The sequence below is a fragment of the Nothobranchius furzeri genome, chromosome 10 (genome assembly GCF_043380555.1).
Source record: "Nothobranchius furzeri strain GRZ-AD chromosome 10, NfurGRZ-RIMD1, whole genome shotgun sequence".
Taxonomy (NCBI): domain Eukaryota; kingdom Metazoa; phylum Chordata; class Actinopteri; order Cyprinodontiformes; family Nothobranchiidae; genus Nothobranchius; species Nothobranchius furzeri.
Window position 1 is genome coordinate 64,201,094 of NC_091750.1, and position 18,225 is coordinate 64,219,318.

The 18,225-nt window shown below is 39.6% G+C and overlaps 2 protein-coding genes across 4 annotated transcripts; both read left to right on the plus strand.

Annotated features, from left to right (window-relative positions):
* Positions 1–468: 468 nt before the first annotated feature.
* On the plus strand, positions 469–9,783 carry si:ch1073-15f19.2 (T-cell surface protein tactile). 2 transcript variants are annotated; one of them, XM_054730878.2, is made up of 7 exons: positions 469–568; positions 3,819–4,160; positions 5,923–6,035; positions 6,145–6,289; positions 8,094–8,531; positions 9,071–9,173; positions 9,315–9,783. In XM_054730878.2, exons 2-7 carry the CDS (start codon positions 3,962–3,964, stop codon positions 9,460–9,462), a joined length of 1,146 nt encoding a protein of 381 aa, XP_054586853.2. In that variant the 5' UTR covers positions 469–568; positions 3,819–3,961; the 3' UTR covers positions 9,463–9,783. The 2 variants fall into 2 exon arrangements, with proteins under 2 accessions (XP_054586853.2, XP_015817160.3); XM_015961674.3 differs by lacking the exon at positions 469–568 and adding an exon at positions 2,605–3,637.
* A 4,620-nt stretch (positions 9,784–14,403) lies between these two features.
* Positions 14,404–17,891, plus strand: LOC107386967 (uncharacterized). 2 transcript variants are annotated; one of them, XM_054730879.2, is made up of 6 exons: positions 14,404–14,567; positions 15,045–15,140; positions 15,255–15,291; positions 15,402–15,516; positions 15,866–15,924; positions 17,295–17,891. In XM_054730879.2, exons 1-6 carry the CDS (start codon positions 14,491–14,493, stop codon positions 17,745–17,747), a joined length of 837 nt encoding a protein of 278 aa, XP_054586854.2. In that variant the 5' UTR covers positions 14,404–14,490; the 3' UTR covers positions 17,748–17,891. The 2 variants fall into 2 exon arrangements, with proteins under 2 accessions (XP_054586854.2, XP_015817161.1); XM_015961675.3 differs by having other exon boundaries at positions 14,448–14,567; positions 15,392–15,516.
* The last annotated feature ends 334 nt before the right edge of the window (positions 17,892–18,225 follow it).

An 18,225-nucleotide genomic window follows, 5' to 3' on the forward strand; every position in this document is an offset into this window, starting at 1 on the left:
AGGGTGATGGAGGGGGCATGGGAGTTTGCCCAACCAATATAATAAAATAAATAAATAAAACACATGTGTTTTGTGGATTTGGAGAAGGCTTATGACCGTGTCCCCAGGGGCTCCCTGTGGCGGACGCTCCAGGAGTATGGGGTGGGTGGCTTTCTGTTAAGGGCCAATCAGTCCCTTTACCAGAGGAGCGTGAGTTTGGTCCGCATAGCCGGTAGTAAGTTGGACCTGTTCCGGGTGAGGGTTGGACTCCACCAGGGCTGCCCTTTGTCACCAGTTCTGTTCATTACCTTTATGGACAGAATTTCTAGGACCCAGGACACGTTGGAGAGGTTATATCTCCAATCTGGTCCGGGAACGCCTTGGGGTCCTGCCGGAGGAGCTGGCGGAGGTGGCCGACGAGAGGAGGGTCTGGAGCTCCCTAGTTGGGATGCTGTTTAACATGGCTTAACATGTTATCTATTTTTCTATCAATCAGGACAACACAGTTGAAAAGCGCAGAGAGATTGCCATTCGCTGCCTCATAGTCTATCTTGGAGAGAAGGAGGAGGATCTTTTCAAACAATACAGTGTAAGTACTTGACTACTTTTTCAATTTTTTGTTTTGTTTGAAATGTGTCTCTGTAGGTTCTGTGTGTTTTTGTTCATTGGATTTTCTGTTCAAGGTTGAGTAATGAAGGGATGTTCCACCCCTAAGTGAAAATGTGTCTATTGCCATAATCCCCAGAGTTTGATAAGTGAGGAAAAACACCTTTTGTTACCAGCGCAGTAATTCTCTTGATCTGGCAGTAATATGTCTGCTTTGGCTGAGCATAAACAATGGAAGTGAATAGCAGGTAGTCCTGATCTGGGTAAAAGGTTTTAGCTATGTGTATGGGACTTTAACTTAGCCGTACTTGTTATGGTGGATTTGCAGGTGTGTGGACCTTGTCGTCAAAACATGGGGAACACATTGCAGTCTAGTGGATCAACAACATTCACTCAATGAGCACAATTAATGAAGCATTTCATTTCATAATACTTTAACATTAGTAATTTACATTTAATTAAGGACCGTAAGACATTAAAATTTCATATCTAGTATGAAATCCATCTTATGGACACTGGGTTATTTAAATCAGAAGATTGGAACTTTTTAAAGCAGGGATTTAGATGACACCTTGTATTAACTGAGAGACAAGAGAAGAGAGAGAGAGCTTCAAACGTTTAAAATGATTTATTACTAAATCAATTTAAACAAATTAAACAAGGCTAACTCTGCTAATGATGGATGTTCTGTTGAATGAGGTGTGAGATTGTTGGTGTGTGTGTAAATGAGTGTCATTCAGAACCCTCGTATCCAGAGAAACAAAGTCTGAGTGGGAGATGAAGTTTTGCTCCTAACTGATCAGAGTTTGAGACTCGTAGTCATAACCACATGAGACGCCATTTTGTCGCATCCACATACCCTCAGTGAGACCTCCAACGATGGATCCAGAATGCCAGGTCCACGGACCTTCCTTTCGGTACTGGAGCCAATGGTACAGCGTCACAGCATGACAAACTAGTCCTTGGATTGTCTCCAGGTAAAAAGTGACAGGTGGTTCACAGCGTCAAAAGGGGGACCCTCCTTGGGTCAGTGAGTTCAGCTTTTATTCTGAAAGGAACCGTTGCTTGGTTGGTAAAAACAACCAAATTTTCCCAGCTTGATGGTTCTCAGCTTAAAAAGAGAAGTATAGATGGCCTGTCCATACTTCACTTAACATGTGGTGAACTTCATGGGATCTTGAGAACTGAACTTAAGATGGCGTTGGAACTGTTTTATTAATCTGGATGTTTTTGATTCTGGTCGAATCAAAGCTGGCAGATTTATAAACACCACAGAGACTCTGCCACGCTTCAGACTAGGAAGGTTCTGATTGGATCAGCAACAGCAATGTGTCACGCGGTTGTTTTCCTTACGTGTGTCAGTGTGTCTAGTGAACTAGATTAAGTCATATTACTTATTGAAACATATTAATCATAACATTGTGATTTCACAGATCGATCACATTGTATTGTTGACTAACAGTTATTATGATTAGCTTTATTAAAAATAGAGTTCTTTGATTTAATAAAAGAAAAGAGTCTGTTCATCTTCTGTCTTCCTTTTGCTGGAAAGTAAACAGTTTATAAGCAATGTGCATGACCTTGAGGCTGTTTCACGCACTCTGGCGCTGTGTCAAAGGCAACTGTGGATGAAGATTAAATAACCTTGGAGGAATAGCTCCTTCATCACGTTACAATACTATAATTATCACCATTAATAGTAAGCAAATATATATTCAATGATTATCTAGATTATAAGTCATAGAAAGAGTTCATATTGATTTATTAAAATCATTCTTGACATTAGCACTGATTTAAGCCGGATCTTCTGTCTTCTGCAGCTGAGACCTTGAGGAAAGGAAGCCAATGTCATGATTTAGACTTGTGGAGTCTGAATCCCAGTTTGTGTGAAGGCAGACTTGTTCAAAGGGAATGCATGCAATGCTGTGTCTCCTCTCTGACCAGATGTTGGTGGAAGGTCAGGCTGTACCTAAACTGACCATTGCTGGACGCTACATATCACCCCACAAAATAGTCTGTAACTGTTGTAATCGGCATACATCTATAACATGTAACATGTAAGAGCAGTTTTAATGGGTTGTGTCATTTAAGTGAAGTCCAGCAGGCAGATTTCTTATATTTTACAGATGTTTCTTTTGTTCTAGCATGGGAAAGTTTGAATGTGGGCTGAGCTTTTTTCTGTTTAATGTAGGGGCTTCCAGGAAAGTAAACCACTGGTCTGCTGCACAGATCGCTTTCTCTTCTTTTTTTAGGGAGACACATTACAGCCAAGTTCACCCACTGAATGAAGATAAAATTGATATGTTGAGGTTTTAAGGTTATTTTAGGCTAATCTTCTTGTAGTTGTGATCTTATTATTGTCGAAACAACAAAAACCGTCCCGTTGGCTGGTTGTTCAGGCAGCAAATGCAACATGCTATCACAAGGTTGCATCTACCGGTTGTTTTTGCAGATGCAGTAAAGATTTGCATTCTTGTGACAAAACATAGTGACCACAGTAATTAGAAAAGTAAAAAAAATAAAAGCCATTAATCAAAGATGCATCAAAAGGGAGAACATTCACAAGTGGAGAAACTTTTTCACTTAAACACGAGGCACTGCTGTCCAACCTGAGGACGTCTGAAGGGAGACATTTATTAAATCAACAATGTTAATTAATCATTTAGTCTTGTCTGGGTTGTAATTTCCCTTGGTATCAATCTTGAATTGTACTAAATCGTCCCTCTGCATACTGAGACTGACAAAGAGAGCGAGTGACAACAAGGAACTGAGATTATTATCTGCAACAAAACCTTGCGTGAAGTTTTCAGCTCATATGTGACTTAGTGAGTCACTTTGTCTCCTTGTGGCTTCCTGTAAAGTGTGGCCATCCTGTTTCTCATCTCACAGCCTCAGATTCACTCTTTAACCTCGGCTGGTAGCGAACTGTTCTTAACTTTGTGAAATCCCTCGACGGGTTCGGCGTGACTGACTGTAATCACTTTGCAAAACATGACCGGAAAGGTGCTGGGAATAGCGTTCCATCTACTGCTCTTTTCCTCTGTTATCCAAGGTAATCCAAGGCACATTCATGCTATAATTCGATGTTGGTTCTTACGGTGTGTTTTACTTTCTGTTCTAACAATTTGTCAAGGTAAAAAAAAAAGTTTGCTTTTTGTTGAACTGGATCCATGAAGTCAGTTTTGTGCATTATGAATTTCAAAGAGTGACAGATTTTTGTCTCCAACCAACAGGACTCAAGCACGTTGAGTTGATCCACAAGGAAGCAGTGGAAGCAGTAGAGGGCCAGAACGTCTCCTTACCTTGTTTGGTGAAAAATGTTAGTGGTCTAAATGTCGTTAGTCTGGAATGGAAAAAGGATGAAACTAAGCTGGGGATGTACAACTCAGCCCATGGACACTATTATCACTGGTCCAATGTGACCATTCAGATTAAGCAGGATGAAGCAAAAAAGTTATCGGGGTCCCATCTGCTCCTTCTTCACGTCAACAAATGGGACAGTGGTGTTTATGTTTGTGAAATCACAAGTTTTCCTTTGGGCTCCTTTAGAAAAGAAACCAATCTAACAGTCAAAGGTAAGCAGATCCATGAAAGTGAAATTCTAAACATGAGAATATGATGCAAATAGGCATTCATTTCAGTAATTCAACTTAGACTGAGAGACCATCTAAAGGCTCAGGAACCCTTTGCAGGTTTTTAATTCATTATCTGATTAGAGTTAGTGTAAAATTACACTTTGAGTCTGGATTATTAAACCTTTTCACAATATTCTAATTGTCTGAGATTTTGAATTTAAAAATGTCATAAGCTGTAAGTCCTAATCATCACAATTAGAACAAATCAAGGCTTGAAATATCTGCCTTTGCATGTGATGGGTATATCTCATGTATCGGTTTCACCTTTTAAGTAGAATTTCTGACAAACAAACTTTTGCACCTTATTCTAATTTTTTCAAGTTTAACGAATATAACAAGTACAAATATCATTACTGTTTATAAGTACATTGTTTTCTGTATATGTACTTTATGTAATTTTCTTAAGACCTACATTTACTAAAGCAGTAATCTGTACTTTCTACCCCGCTAAATTTTGAAAAAAGTTTCTAAAGTAAAAGTGCTTTAATTTGCATTTTGTCTGATCACCCCACATCTTTGTCCATGCCAGACTGCACTTCCGAAGACAATAGTACTTATGATTTTCCTCCTCCCACCCAGTCCGACAACACATTCCTACTCTCACAAGGCATATTTAAATCTTAGCTGATTATCCTAAGGGTTCAAATGAAGGAAACTGGACTTCTTTGGTTTCTTGAAGATGTTTCACTTTTAATCCGAGGAACCTCTTCAGATCAGGAATGTGCAGTCCACTTACACCTGAAGACAAGGGACACACTTTTGAAGATGACAATGTACACATTCTGGACAAAGAAGATGGTTGGTTCAAGGGAGGAGTAAAAGAGCTTTCTATGTCAAATGGGAAAGACCGACATTAGACAAAGAAGGTCTCAGCTTTCACCTTTCCAGCACCTACACTTCAGCTCTAAACCCAATTCCAAAACTGTTTCAGTCAAGGTCACACCCTTCTCCATCTAATCAAACAACCATTCCAACACAATAGGATCCAACGACTCCTTGTGTGATAGGGAGGGGGGTCTTTGTATGTAGTTTCTGCTCATAAACTAACAATAGACAGCAATAAACGGTATAAAGCTCCTCAACGTCTTCAAGAAACCAAAGAAGTCCAGTTGCCTTCATTTGAACCCCTTTGGATTACCATGACCTTCACCAATAAATGATTGCCTTTACTTTTTTACTCAATTATATTTGGAAAATACATACTTTAATACTTTTATTGAAGTCAAAAACATCTTGGAGATTTCCACTTTCACCCGAGAATTTTTAGTCCTATATCTGTACTTTTTTACTAAGTAAAGAAAACATCAAGTACTCCTTCAAACAGATTTCAAGAAACATTCTGAAACAATTTAGCACTTTAAAACTTTTTTATTTTATTTTTTAGATGTATGTCTCACATATGTCTCAGATTACTTCTAGTTGCATCAGAGTGCTGCTTCTTCCAACCTATCTGAGCGAGAACATCTCATGAATACTAAATTTGGGCTTTATGTGCCACAAATGACTTGTGGGAAATACATTTGGCAAATTAATTTCCTCATCAGCCTAGCGACACAAGAACAATGCTTCTTTTCCTAAGCCTAAAAAGATTACGATCCTCACACAGGAAGACAGATTCTTTAGTTTTTCTTTTGCATTTCAGGGGACCTTTACAGCATCTTAGTGGTGTCAAATGTTCTGATTACTTTTGTTTTATTTGCAGAGGAAATCAAATTGGCATGTGAAGTGGACGGTGGTATCGAGGTCAATTATGGAGAAAATGCATTAATTCACTGCTCTGTTTCGTCTAATGATGCTCAGTACAGGTGGACCAAGGTAAAGGAACATTCCCTAGTAAGACAATAACTTTATAAAAGCTAAGTTCTGTTAATCATGCGTCTTTTACCTTAAACGTACCGTGCTACGTGACCTTCTCTGAACCCAGAATGAGAACGTGGTGTCAGACGACGCATCACTGAAGCTGTGGTCGGTGACAGGTGCTCATGCAGGGGCCTATAAACTCACAGTCAACACGGGAGGCAAAACTCTGCATAGAGTTTTCACTATTGTTGTGCTAAGCGCGACCACAGGTGAGCCTTCCTGCATTTTTTTTTCTTTTTTTTTTTTGCCGCTACTTGTCTCTTTCTGTCACACTAAATTTCATCAGCTCCCCATGGATTAACAATCTAACAGGAGGTCAAAGAAACTGAATGTCTTAATAAACTACACCGGACTGGAAAACGTATACTTTAACTTTTTGCTATTATGCTGCAGCTCACTCAATTTTAACTTTTAATTAGCTGAAAGGAAGGAAGGAGAGATTCAAAGGATTTGAAGATGCCAGCCGTGCTCTGGGAACACGCCACCAAGCGTGAGTCAACCGAGGAATGCAGAACAATGCGGAACTTTAAGAAAAACAGTCAAATCCACAATTATTTGCTGTAGATTACTTTCTCAGTGGTATTAATGTGATCTAAGCTGCAGTTGAAATAGAATTCACCATTTATTGTTATTATTTTTATTGTAAAACAAATCAAAGTGCTCATCGTTCTGTCACTGCTGAGCTGTAAGTCGACAGCGATCAGATGAGAAAATAATCCCTGGCTGTCTTACTTGTCATCCGGTGTGTCGTGAATTCAAAAACGGTGTGAAAAATGCATGCAGGCGTCACTAGTTCCTTCCTGTCCTTTTTTATAAGCCACAAGAACAAACAGACAAAGCAGCGACCTAACCTCATACAACCCGGAGTGGTGACACAGGGTGAGAGCACAGTCTGTTGGACACACTCTGGAAGTGCAACATGCAAACACACTGACAGCTGCCTCCAGGGACATGGATGACTCTGCAACTTACCTGTTCTATACTAAAATAACTAAACATTGTTTTAATGTCTCGCCACACATGAGCTCAGAGCAGGCTCTGCATAATAACGAAAACAGTTCATCAGAAATGCACAAAGACACCAAATTTGCAAGTCATGCCCCAAACTTCGCCTCAGGAATGTGCGCCAGTGGCTCCACAGTCAAATATTTGTGGATGATTTCACACCTATTGATTATGCATGTGCTCACAAATGCCAACTCGGCCCAAATTTTAATGATGTGTCCCAGCTCTGTGGGTATTCTTTGTTTTTCCTCCTCTGGTCACTATAATCGCCATATATTCATGACCAATGGAAAGTTCATTCAAGGAATAGTTTGACATTTCCAAAAGATGCAAAAATGTGCAGTCTAGATTGAAGATCTACTCTGCATAAAACAGCTATTGTTTTAATTATTAATTTATTAAAGGTACAATGTAAAGAAATGAAATATTAGTGATATTCCTGCAAATCTCAGTTTCCAGTCCACATAAAGGTGCCCAAACTGGAATATTTTAAAAATTTCTACAGCAAAAACTATTTAAAAAATGTTCTTAATAAAAAAAACATGAGCAGGTAAAAAGTTCAAAAGAGTTGATTTTTAAAATCAAGATTTTAGTAAGAAAGGCTGAGTTTTTGGTCCCCGTGTGAGGACTGAGAATACAGAATTTTTTTTTTTAATATATAATGTAGCAGCCTGTTTCACACGTTGGGGGAGGTTTATTTTAGATTTGCTATTAACAAACTTAGATTTTTGGCTGAAATAGTTTTAAAAAACTAAGAAAAATAAAGAAATATATTAAAAAACAAACAAAAAAAAACACGTTTACCAACCTAAAAAAAGGTCATTCTTTGGATTTTGATTGGATGTGGATGTGGACTCTCTCACCACCTAGTGGTGTGGTGAGGAAATGCATGGCTTGTATGGTCGTGGGGAGGTGGTGTCCAACTCCAGCTGCCGCCGAACAAAAATATTTTCATTCTATTAAAATGCATCAAGATTATTCCCCACCTCCTTGTTTTCTGTTTTTCAGATCCCGTGACAACACCAGAAAAAAGTCTTACTGACTCAGCACACTGCAACCGTACAACGTTCCAAAGCACCAAACCTCTAACTCCAGGAAACTTGACCACTCCTCCAAATCTCAGCAATGTTCCAGTCACAGCAATGGAGGACATGACCTCCTCAACCAGCATCCCATCACCTCCCAACACACACTCTAACTCCACCGACGTACTCAACTCCACTGCATCGTACGAGGACACCACCGAGTTCAGATCAACACAGGAGATGACCAACAAAAAGATGATGACTGAGGCCACGCCTCACACTCCAGAACCAGCAGGCGTTTTCTCAGAGAGCACAGAGGAGTCAAGCACCGTCGGAAACATTAAAGAATCCTCTGAACATCCTCCGAATTCAACCTCATCTACGAGCATTAAAATCACAGAGCCTGACATCGAGAACAAGGGTAGGATTTAAAAGGTCCTTTTTCTTCGTCAGCTAAGATCCTGCATCCTTATTTCTATGTTTCAGCCTCCTAACATTGTGAATAGCTTTATTCATGACTATCAAATCAAAATAAGCAATAAAAACAGTTTGAAAGCAGCACATAATTACAGCTGAACCACATGCTCAAAAGCCAAACTCTGGAAACGCCACTGGTGAGTATTAGAAACAGTTCATTGGCTTTAAACAATCTGCATCTTCACCACACGTGGGACCTTTGCAGACTCCAGTCTTCTCAGCCCGGGGCTAGATGCCTTGTCAGGTGGAAAACTCATTAGAGGAAGCACTTAAAGTTAGTGCACAGCCAGCCAAGGGAGGGGATCACACGGAAGGCTTTTTCAGGCCTTCAGGCAAAAAGTTTTACTTTGTGGCACCACATTTATTGAGAACATTTTGTGGACCCTGGAAGCAAAACAATCAATATGTTAGGAATTTATCTGTGGTTCTTATGGTCCTCAAAAAAAACCTGCTTTCCCTTCCTTTCTGCAATGTGCTCCTTAGGTACCAGATGGAGTCAGCTGTTCTTGGCGTTAATCATCGTTTCGCTGCTGTTAGTGATTGTCGTGGTCGGCATTCTCAAGATGAGGCAAATCCGACAGAAGAGGTAAAACTTCCAACATTCAACCTCTTTCTCCAACAGAAATAGAAACTATATTGACATTGCTCGTGTTTTGTAACAAAAGGACAAGACCTGTTATACTGTAAAGCCACAATCAATATTTGTGCTCTCACACTCCCTCTGCAGGATGGACTTTCCACCTCCGTTCAAACCTCCCCCACCTCCAGTCAAGTACACAGCAGCCCACCAGTATGAGTTCTCGATGCAGCCCTTTCCTATATCGAGGTGCAACTCGATAATAGACCCAAAAGATATCAGAACGTTGTATACGTAGATGCAGCTGCTCAGAATTTTGTTTTTGCACTTGCAAGGATTTGCTGAAGGTGGTTTCCTGCATGGGTTTCATGCTTTTATCTGCAGGCCGTTTTAAACTGCAGTCACAGGAACTGATGCACAATGTGTTTCTGTTCAAAACAAGTTTTTCCATAAGAATCAGATCATAAGTCTTCATATGGAAACTTGAGTAAAAAGAGTTTTTGTTTGTAGTTACATTGAGTACTTTTGTGTTTTTTGTTTGTTTTGGTCATTCTGAATATGAGCTTTGAGGTGTATCTGTTTTGTGCAAAATGCATTAAATCATTTTTTATTGCTCCAATTGTTATACCGTCTTTTTAGGAATTTAATCTGCAGCTGCAAACCATAGAAAACGTGTCGGAAAAATTCATAGGTTCATCGTTGATTTCTTTTTTTCCTTCTACATTCTTCAAAGCCCACTGTTGTCCGCAGCTACCACTGTGCCATCTGTCGAGACAAAATGAGGCTAAAACCACAAACCACGAGTGTGTAATGGTCACATAACACACCCATCACCACATAAGATCAAATATTTAAACACTGATTGTCTTATTCTTGAGAATTTCCATGTTTACCATTTTTCATGTATGGTGATTTCTAATGGACGTTCTGTCGTCTAATTTAGATCAACATCCAAATAGTTTCAGTGTCACATGCTTGTCAGTATGTATTTAAGGTATTGATCCAAACAGCAGCATATATCAAGTAAAGATGGACATCGGTGGAAGCTTCTTTTCATTTTATTTTCCAACAGTGATACCAACCCATACCAACCAAGAACAATAGGGAGATGGACAATTCATACAGGTGACCTAAATTGGGAGAACCCATTCAAAGGGGAAAAACAGTACAACCTCTAAGGGGAAAACAAAAACCTATTTACTTAAAATAACTAACAAATACATTCATAAACTGAACAAACAAGTTGAACTTCTTCAATCACAATAATCACTACAAATTCAAGCAGAAAACAACACAATGCCAAACAAGTTCTCCACAACCCACTTGGTGTTGGTACAGTCCAAGAACCATGTGCACAAACCCCCAGGGAAGATTTTGTAATGTGAACAGTAGTAGTGACTGTTCACATGCAATCAGGAGGGTGGTGGTAATGCGCTAAGTAGCTTGCATCCGCCGTTAAACACTCACTTAAGAAGGAAGATTTTGTCTGCGCACAACTGCACGGAGACAACATGGGAAAGGTAAATGTTATGCAAAAGAAAAAGATAAACTATTGTTTGCCCATTTATCAACAATGAACTATTTGCCTTTACAGATACCCAAAAGTAAAAGGAATCTGCAAACCAAAACAATACTCAACCTTAATAAACTTAATTTAAAACCTTGTTGCTGCGTACCAATTTTATCAATGTTTTTATTTACTTCAACAATAAACACAATTAAATATATATGTAACAGTGTCTCATTGTTACATTCAGTATGTTTTCATTGCTACAATTCAAAAGGAAACTCCTGTCACACCTTTTTATGTATTTGTTCTGTAAAACAAAAAGCTCAACTGCATTTTATTTTCCAACCACACTAGCAAAACCACATGTGTATTAATACAAGACGTACACTTGAGGTGAGAATTTGAAACCTCGTCTACACACAGATTTCAGTGATGTTTAAAACAGGCCAAGCCACATTGATGGCTGTTTGAGGGAAAACAAGCATCATAGAAAATGCAAGTTGCCTCATTTATAATCAGCTGTCTAAGAGTTTGGCCATGATGTTTTTGCCTGTGCATGTGTTTTTTTGCTTTGCAGACACTTTTATCTAAAACAACTGGCAAGTTACCCAACATGCATGTTTTTAGTCTGTGCCATGAATCTGAAGTACCCAGATAAAACTCACACGTGCATGTGAAGAACATGCAAACACCCCACAGAAAGGCCATAGCTGGGATTTGAACCTGCATCCTTCTTGCTGTGAATCAACAGCGCTGTCAACTGCATCACCAGGTATACAGAATGTATCTCACAAACCAATGGATACATTTTATTTAAACTTCCACAAAGTAACCACTGAATGTACATCTACAACTGATTACCCTTTAGGGTCAACCCATCGACTTATATGCTGGACCATTCGTGTCCATAGGCTCGAATTATAAGTTTTGTGCCCAAATGGGAGGTTCCCACCACTGTCATTTTGACCGTGTCACAGGTCCCGTCACGCCCAGACAATCCAAAAATGAGAAAAGAGGTGTAGCTAAGGATGGGGCTGTTCTGTTTGGAACAGGGTTGAAACAAATGAACAAGTATAGCTACTATCTAACTTAGCTAATCCAAGAAGCTAAGAAGAGCTCCTTGGACCGCGATATTGCACTCACACGGCAGACAGGCTCCGGTGCAAGGCTGTAGTCATGCTGATCACCTGTGGAGATCTAATATGGACTGGGACTGTTAAATTACAAAATCATAACTAGGTGAGCGGACCGAGGATATCGGGCTTCGTTGGTCCACCGCGGTGAAGGATCCGCGTGTCCGCCATTGTTCATGGTCCCTTCCCCGGGAGCCGGAGATCAGCAGGACATTAGCTACATACTAACCCGAAGCTAACTGAGTTTTTCAGGGAGAAAAAATGTGGTTGAGCACCTCAAAAGTGAAGCAGGGTCAACAAAAAGATCTGCGGTGTTTCTAAGGTCTCCCTCAGAGATCCAGCATGACTACAGCCTCGCTTGGGAACCAGCCCGGCTGCGCCGGGAAACGAGAGCAGCCAACGGCCTGCTCTTCTCAGGCAGGAGACAGTAGAAGCTGGGCACCCGCTCAAGTTTCTTATACAGCCCCACTAACATTGGGACACAGCATTTCCCCCCATTCAACCAGCAAAATAAAGTACAGAAGTATAATTTTACTTACTGATAATAAGAAGCAGAAACTGCCTGGATGGTCTGTTAGTAACCACAGCTTGCCCTTTTGTCCAACTAATTCCTTGATTAACATCCAAACACAAAGACAAAACTAAAGTTCAGAGAGTCAAAATGGCCGTACATCTATTAACGTGAGGCCGAGGCCTTTCTTCGGAGCTAGATCTGAAGTCATGTGGATGCTCATTAATTATTCAGATATTTGAGCATTAAATTCCACTTGCACAGAAGAGTTACAAAAAATTCACTCCCCTCAGAGTTGTCATTAATATAAACTAGATCTATTAAACCTAAAATGTTTTTTTGAACACTGCTGTAAACTTGTTTATTTCTGCTGTGAAATGGGCATTTTTAATATGGTAGTCAATGAGGATGTGCTCTCTTCTGCTGCCAGACCCTAGTGGATGAGAGTGGAACTGCAATTCTTGCCACTTCCTTGTTGGCTTCATATTTGCTGCAGAATTATGGGGGATTGGGTCAACCCAATTCAAGATGGCAGTCACAGTTAATCAAGATAAGAAAACACAAAAATAGTAGTCTGGCATGCATCCTTCTAAGTAAATTTTAAAAGTGCTGTGGACAAAAACATGCTTACGTCTGAATAAACAAGTCAGCAAGGCAGGGCAGCTTTTTTGTGATGCACATTTCGTACACAGAGTCAATTCAGTGTACTTTCAATTAGTGAGAATAGCACAAACATTAAAATAACATAACAGCACAGTTAAATTAAATAAATTCAAAGAATCCTGAGAATTTGAATTGAATTAAATCATGAGTTGTTGTAAGGTTCTTCTTTTAGGCTTCCTACCAGTTGGACGTGCCTGAAAAACCTCACCAGGGAGGTGTCCAGGAAGCACCCTAACCACATGCCCGGCCCAGTCCACCTATCGATCTCACGCTCCAGCTTTCCCTCACTCGTGAACAAGACCCTGAGATACTTAAAGTCCTTCACTTGGGGCAGGACCTCATCCCTGACCCGGAGAAGGCATTCAACCCTTTTATGACCCAAGACCATGACCTCGGATTTAGAGGAGCTGGTTCTCATCCCAGCTGCTTCACACTTGGCTGCGAACCGCTCCAACAGAAAACGGAGATCACGTTCTGATGAAGCCAACTGGACCACATTATCTGCAAAAAGCAGAGACCCGATCTTCAAAAATGGATCACCTCAACAGCTTGGCTGAGCCTAGAAATCCTGTCCATAAAAGTTACAAACAGAATCGGTGACAAAAGGAGTCCAGCTCTCACTGGAAACAGGCCCGGCTTACTGCCGGCAATGCGGACCAAACTCTGACACCGGTCATGCAGGGACCTAACAGCCCGTATCAGAGGGCCTGGTACCCCATACTCCTGAAGTTTGCTGCTACCGGAGCAAACAATGTGATGTAATCTATGCTACAGAAATCAGTCTGCGGGGCAAAGCCAAAGCTGTTTCCTGAGCCGCTGCCATCTTTGCTGTTTTCCTCCACCACAGCTCTGCTGTATTGGTGCTAAGCCAGCCAAATGTCCCACTAAAAACATGGAGCGCTCCGATTGTGATCGGCGTAGACTTAGCTGAGCCAGCGGCAGAGATAAATCTTTAGCTACAGCAACAGTTTGTCCTGGTTTCTTGATTTGACTCGATAGAATTTTCAGATATTAAGCTCAAGTTTGGTGTCATAGTAGCTGAGAGCTCCCTCCAGCATACTAAATGATCCTGCATGAATGTTATTGAGAAGATTTGAACAAATTGGCTTTAAATCTATCAATACTTTAGTTTACATACAGTCTAATGCTTAGCTTTATTGTTACATCAAATATCTTGTTTAAATTCAATCAGATTTCTTTTTATTTGACAAATATGGCTTCGCCTTAGCGTCATTGCTGCCGAGTTCATATTTTAAAGATTTCGTCTACTTAATTTGATTAAAATGTGTTCATGCTGTACTTTTCAGACAAAAACACAATGATCTGTCTGAAATGATGGAGTACCCCTCGGTGGCAATGAGACACCCTCCCTCAAAATGAGGTTACACTGCTTCCTGTTTGTAACTGAAAAGCAGGCAGTTTTCAAAGCACCCTCAAAGCAAAGAGGTAGCGCAAGGCAGGGGTAAAAATAGACTACAGTGCAGCACACCTCTCTCATGGAACACAGTTATGCCCTGTAGCCTGAGAATAATTGCGTCAGACGACCTGTTCAGTTCAAGACAACTGGAAAATGCTCCTCCAAGATGGTAAGATCAGATCAGAACATTTTTTTAAGACTTTCACTCAAGAAAAGCGCATTTCTGTGTTTGATTTTTAAATGAAAATGTAAAAAAAAAGTGCATGAATGCAAAAATAAAAACCTAGAACAACCCAGGACAAAAAGCAATTGCAAGAAATTGTAGGTTTAAGCTAAAAAGTCAGTTTTTTTAATGTATCTTGCAGTTTGGTACTTTTTATATATTTTGTGAGCTAAGCAAATCTCTATTATCTCTGAACGTGTGCAAAAATGTTCTTAATTCTAAGATTGTGAAGAGTGGTTGGAAAATTTAATCGGACAAATCGCCCATAATTGTTCTCTATTTGACACATTAGATATAATGTTTGCTTTCCACTCTTGTAGCTCTTAATAAAACATCAGAGCTGGAATTTTTCAGCATCATAAAGACTTTTGTTGCGTATGTGATTTTAAAGCTTTAATATCAATATTCTTTTTGTTTTTTTAGCCACGGTACCTCTTGTCCTGCTGTCCCTGGCCTTGCTTATCTCTGTGTGCCTGAATGTCATCTTCTTCCTTCGACAACGCAGCACTTTCTGCAAAAGTAAATACAAGGCTGTCTTTTCCAAGTATTGTTGCATTATTATGTACAATCATTTTTGAGACATTGAATCAGTATCATCATTAACCATCATAATGTTGCTTTTCATCTTTACAGACACCTGCTGCCACACAAACGCCTCGGAAAGAGATTTGTATGTTTTATTTGTCTGTGCTTCATCAAAAGTGGTTTAAACTTCTCTGTGGAAAATTAGGAATTTTAAAGCGTAAGCTGTTGTTTTCACACCTCTGCAGTCTATCACAGGTACAGAGACAATACGACTCTGACGTTAATCATCGAGAGGAGCAGGAATCTCCCCGTAATCATCACGAACGACAAGAAAATCCAATCTATGGCAACATCAACACAGATCGGCGAGGTTAGAGCAGATGTGTTTTCTATCACTGGCTTGAAAAACAAATTTCAAAAAATAATCTGCAAAAGAGAGAAAGTGCAACTCAACCTTAAATTAAAAAATACATAGTTTTGTATAAATGTAATTACTTTTTGCATTTTTTGTTGTTGCACTAACTGTGAAATGTTTTCAAAAAAATTCCAAATATATCTGAGACACGTGGGCTTGATTCAGTCCTGATGTGGTTGCACTTTAAGACAAATATTTATAAAACCAGAGTTTTTTGTGTCATAGTTTTATTTCACCGCTGTCTCATGACTCGTTTGGTTTGTAGTCACCTAATTCATTGAAAAGACAAATGTCTTTCCTGTAGGTTCTGCAGAGGATTGCTACGAGATGATGACCTTACAACGTACGAGAGAGAGTACGAAGGTAAATGTGGTGCAACATTTGACATTTATCCATTAAACTTTCTCCATATATGTACAAATGTTTTTCATTAGCTAAACGTGTGTATATTCTTGGAAGATATCAGACTTAGTGGATCCTTGTAAAATTAATTTAGCTCTCAAAAATCTTACAAAGATCTTAAAACCATAAAATAATAGGTTTGCTGTTTAAATTAGCAAGATTGAGATATAAAAGCCACATTTTCCACTGCTATAGATCTGGGTGCCCAACAGTACATTTCATGATGCTGATTGACATTTGTAGACAAGGTGAACAGGGTTAGTGTTTCTAACACACTAGATTATTCTGCTTTTTACTGCTTACTTAGGTTATTTTTTAGGTTATTTGCTTCGTCATGTTGTCGCTCCTGGACTTGATTCCTCTGTCGATCAGCGGTCGGTGTGCTTTCTGTCATCCATCCACGAACAGGATGGTTTTAAAAGGGTGTTTAATCCTGGGAAGTTCTGATTGATGGAATGTAATCACATAAAAGCCATTTATGTTATAGTCCCTTTGTTTTATAGCTGATCTTGGGGAAAAAAAACTAACACCTCAAAACAAAAAAAGACAAGAAAATAAAGATTAATTTGAATAAAAACACTATCTATTATTGATTTGCTTTGCATCATAGCACTCATTGTCCCAAATTTAAAATAAAAACAGATACTAAACTGGATAAGATTCAATTCTAAATTTCTGTAGTGTAGAACATATTTTTGCTGGCATCTGAATGTGATGGTGCAAAAACATCCTAAACCTCAAACTGATAATACAGTTATTTATTTATCTGTTTTTACCCCGAATGCTCTTTACATCACCACTTCACACGACCGCATGCTTAAACTATGCCACTTACGTGCAAGTCACTTTATCAAGCTGGATGGCTGTAGCACTCAGGTGAGTAAAACTTTTTATTTGATGCAAACACACCAGACGTGTATTCATCAGAATTCTGACAAAGCCCTCCTGCTTTGTAAGACCATCAGCTGTAGAACACCAACTTATGAGCAGATGATGTGCAGAGTGCTTCATTCTAATTCATACTTGTCATTTTACCGTATTTGGTGAATAAAGTAAAAAAAATATCCAATTGTTGTAAATGCATGGGACATTGTGTGCAAATATGCACAATCAGTTCAGTCCGCGCTACAAGATGCTTGCAAAACGGAAGGCAGCAGAACAGCTAACCCAGACATTGTGGTCAATGAAACTACAAACCAACAAAAACCAATGAGACAAAGTGTTCTAAAAATAAACTATAAAGAAGTAAGCACGTATTCTAAAAATGGAACTTAAGTCTAAAACAGTTTAGATTTAAATAATTTTTTTAATATTTTCATTTATTTTTCCAGCCTTCAGAGTCTGACTTGAATTACGCCTCACTCAATCTCAAGATGGCAAAGAAACGCAAGAAGCATCGTCACACGCAAGGCCAGGCACAAGGACGGAACAAGCACCAGGACCAGAAGCCGGACCACGGCACACCTCCGGTGAATTCTTTTCTGGAGTTAGACGCAGACGTGGACGCTCATCTTCCTCCCAGAGACATCAGCACCATGATTTCATACAACAGCATCTATCTGAACAGCCAGCAGATTGCACAGGAAGCTGTGGAACTAGAACGGGAGAGGACCATGAACATGGGGATGGATATTTTAGGATGGGAAGGCATAAACCAGTGTGATGATGATGAAGGCAGGAGGTGGGAAGAAGGGCAACACAGTGAGGAGAGGAAAGATGATGGCAGTGATGGGAATGCGTGTGTGCTGCACATAGAGGCAGAAACCTCGGCTGATGCCGAATAAAAATGTAAAATATTTGAATAGTTGCAGATTTTTTAAAGTGTGTTTGGAGGACGGTTTTTGGACGTCATGTATTTGAAGAAAGTAGTTAACTGAACATTTTCGGTGTGGAGATTACAGCCGTGTTTCCAATGTTGAAGTTCCAGGAAATTTCTGGGAGAGGGAAAGTGACGACGACGAATACAATTACTGTCCTCTCAGCGAAGGAATTTGCTATGATGTCAGCAAGCACGTTGTAATTTAATCCTTTTAGGGGACCGATAGAAAGGTTGTGTGATGACATTTATAAATATTCTTAATTTATATTCAGGTTTAGCTTTGCAGCGTTGCGCAATTTCCTTTTTGATGCAAACTGTTTTTTTCAAAGACTAAATATTGAGCAACAGAAACATGCCGTTGTTCCTTGCAGAGAAGAGGTGGCAAGAAAAGTGTGTGGAAATCAATAAAGGAAACTATGCGTGTGTGTGTATGTGTGTGTGTG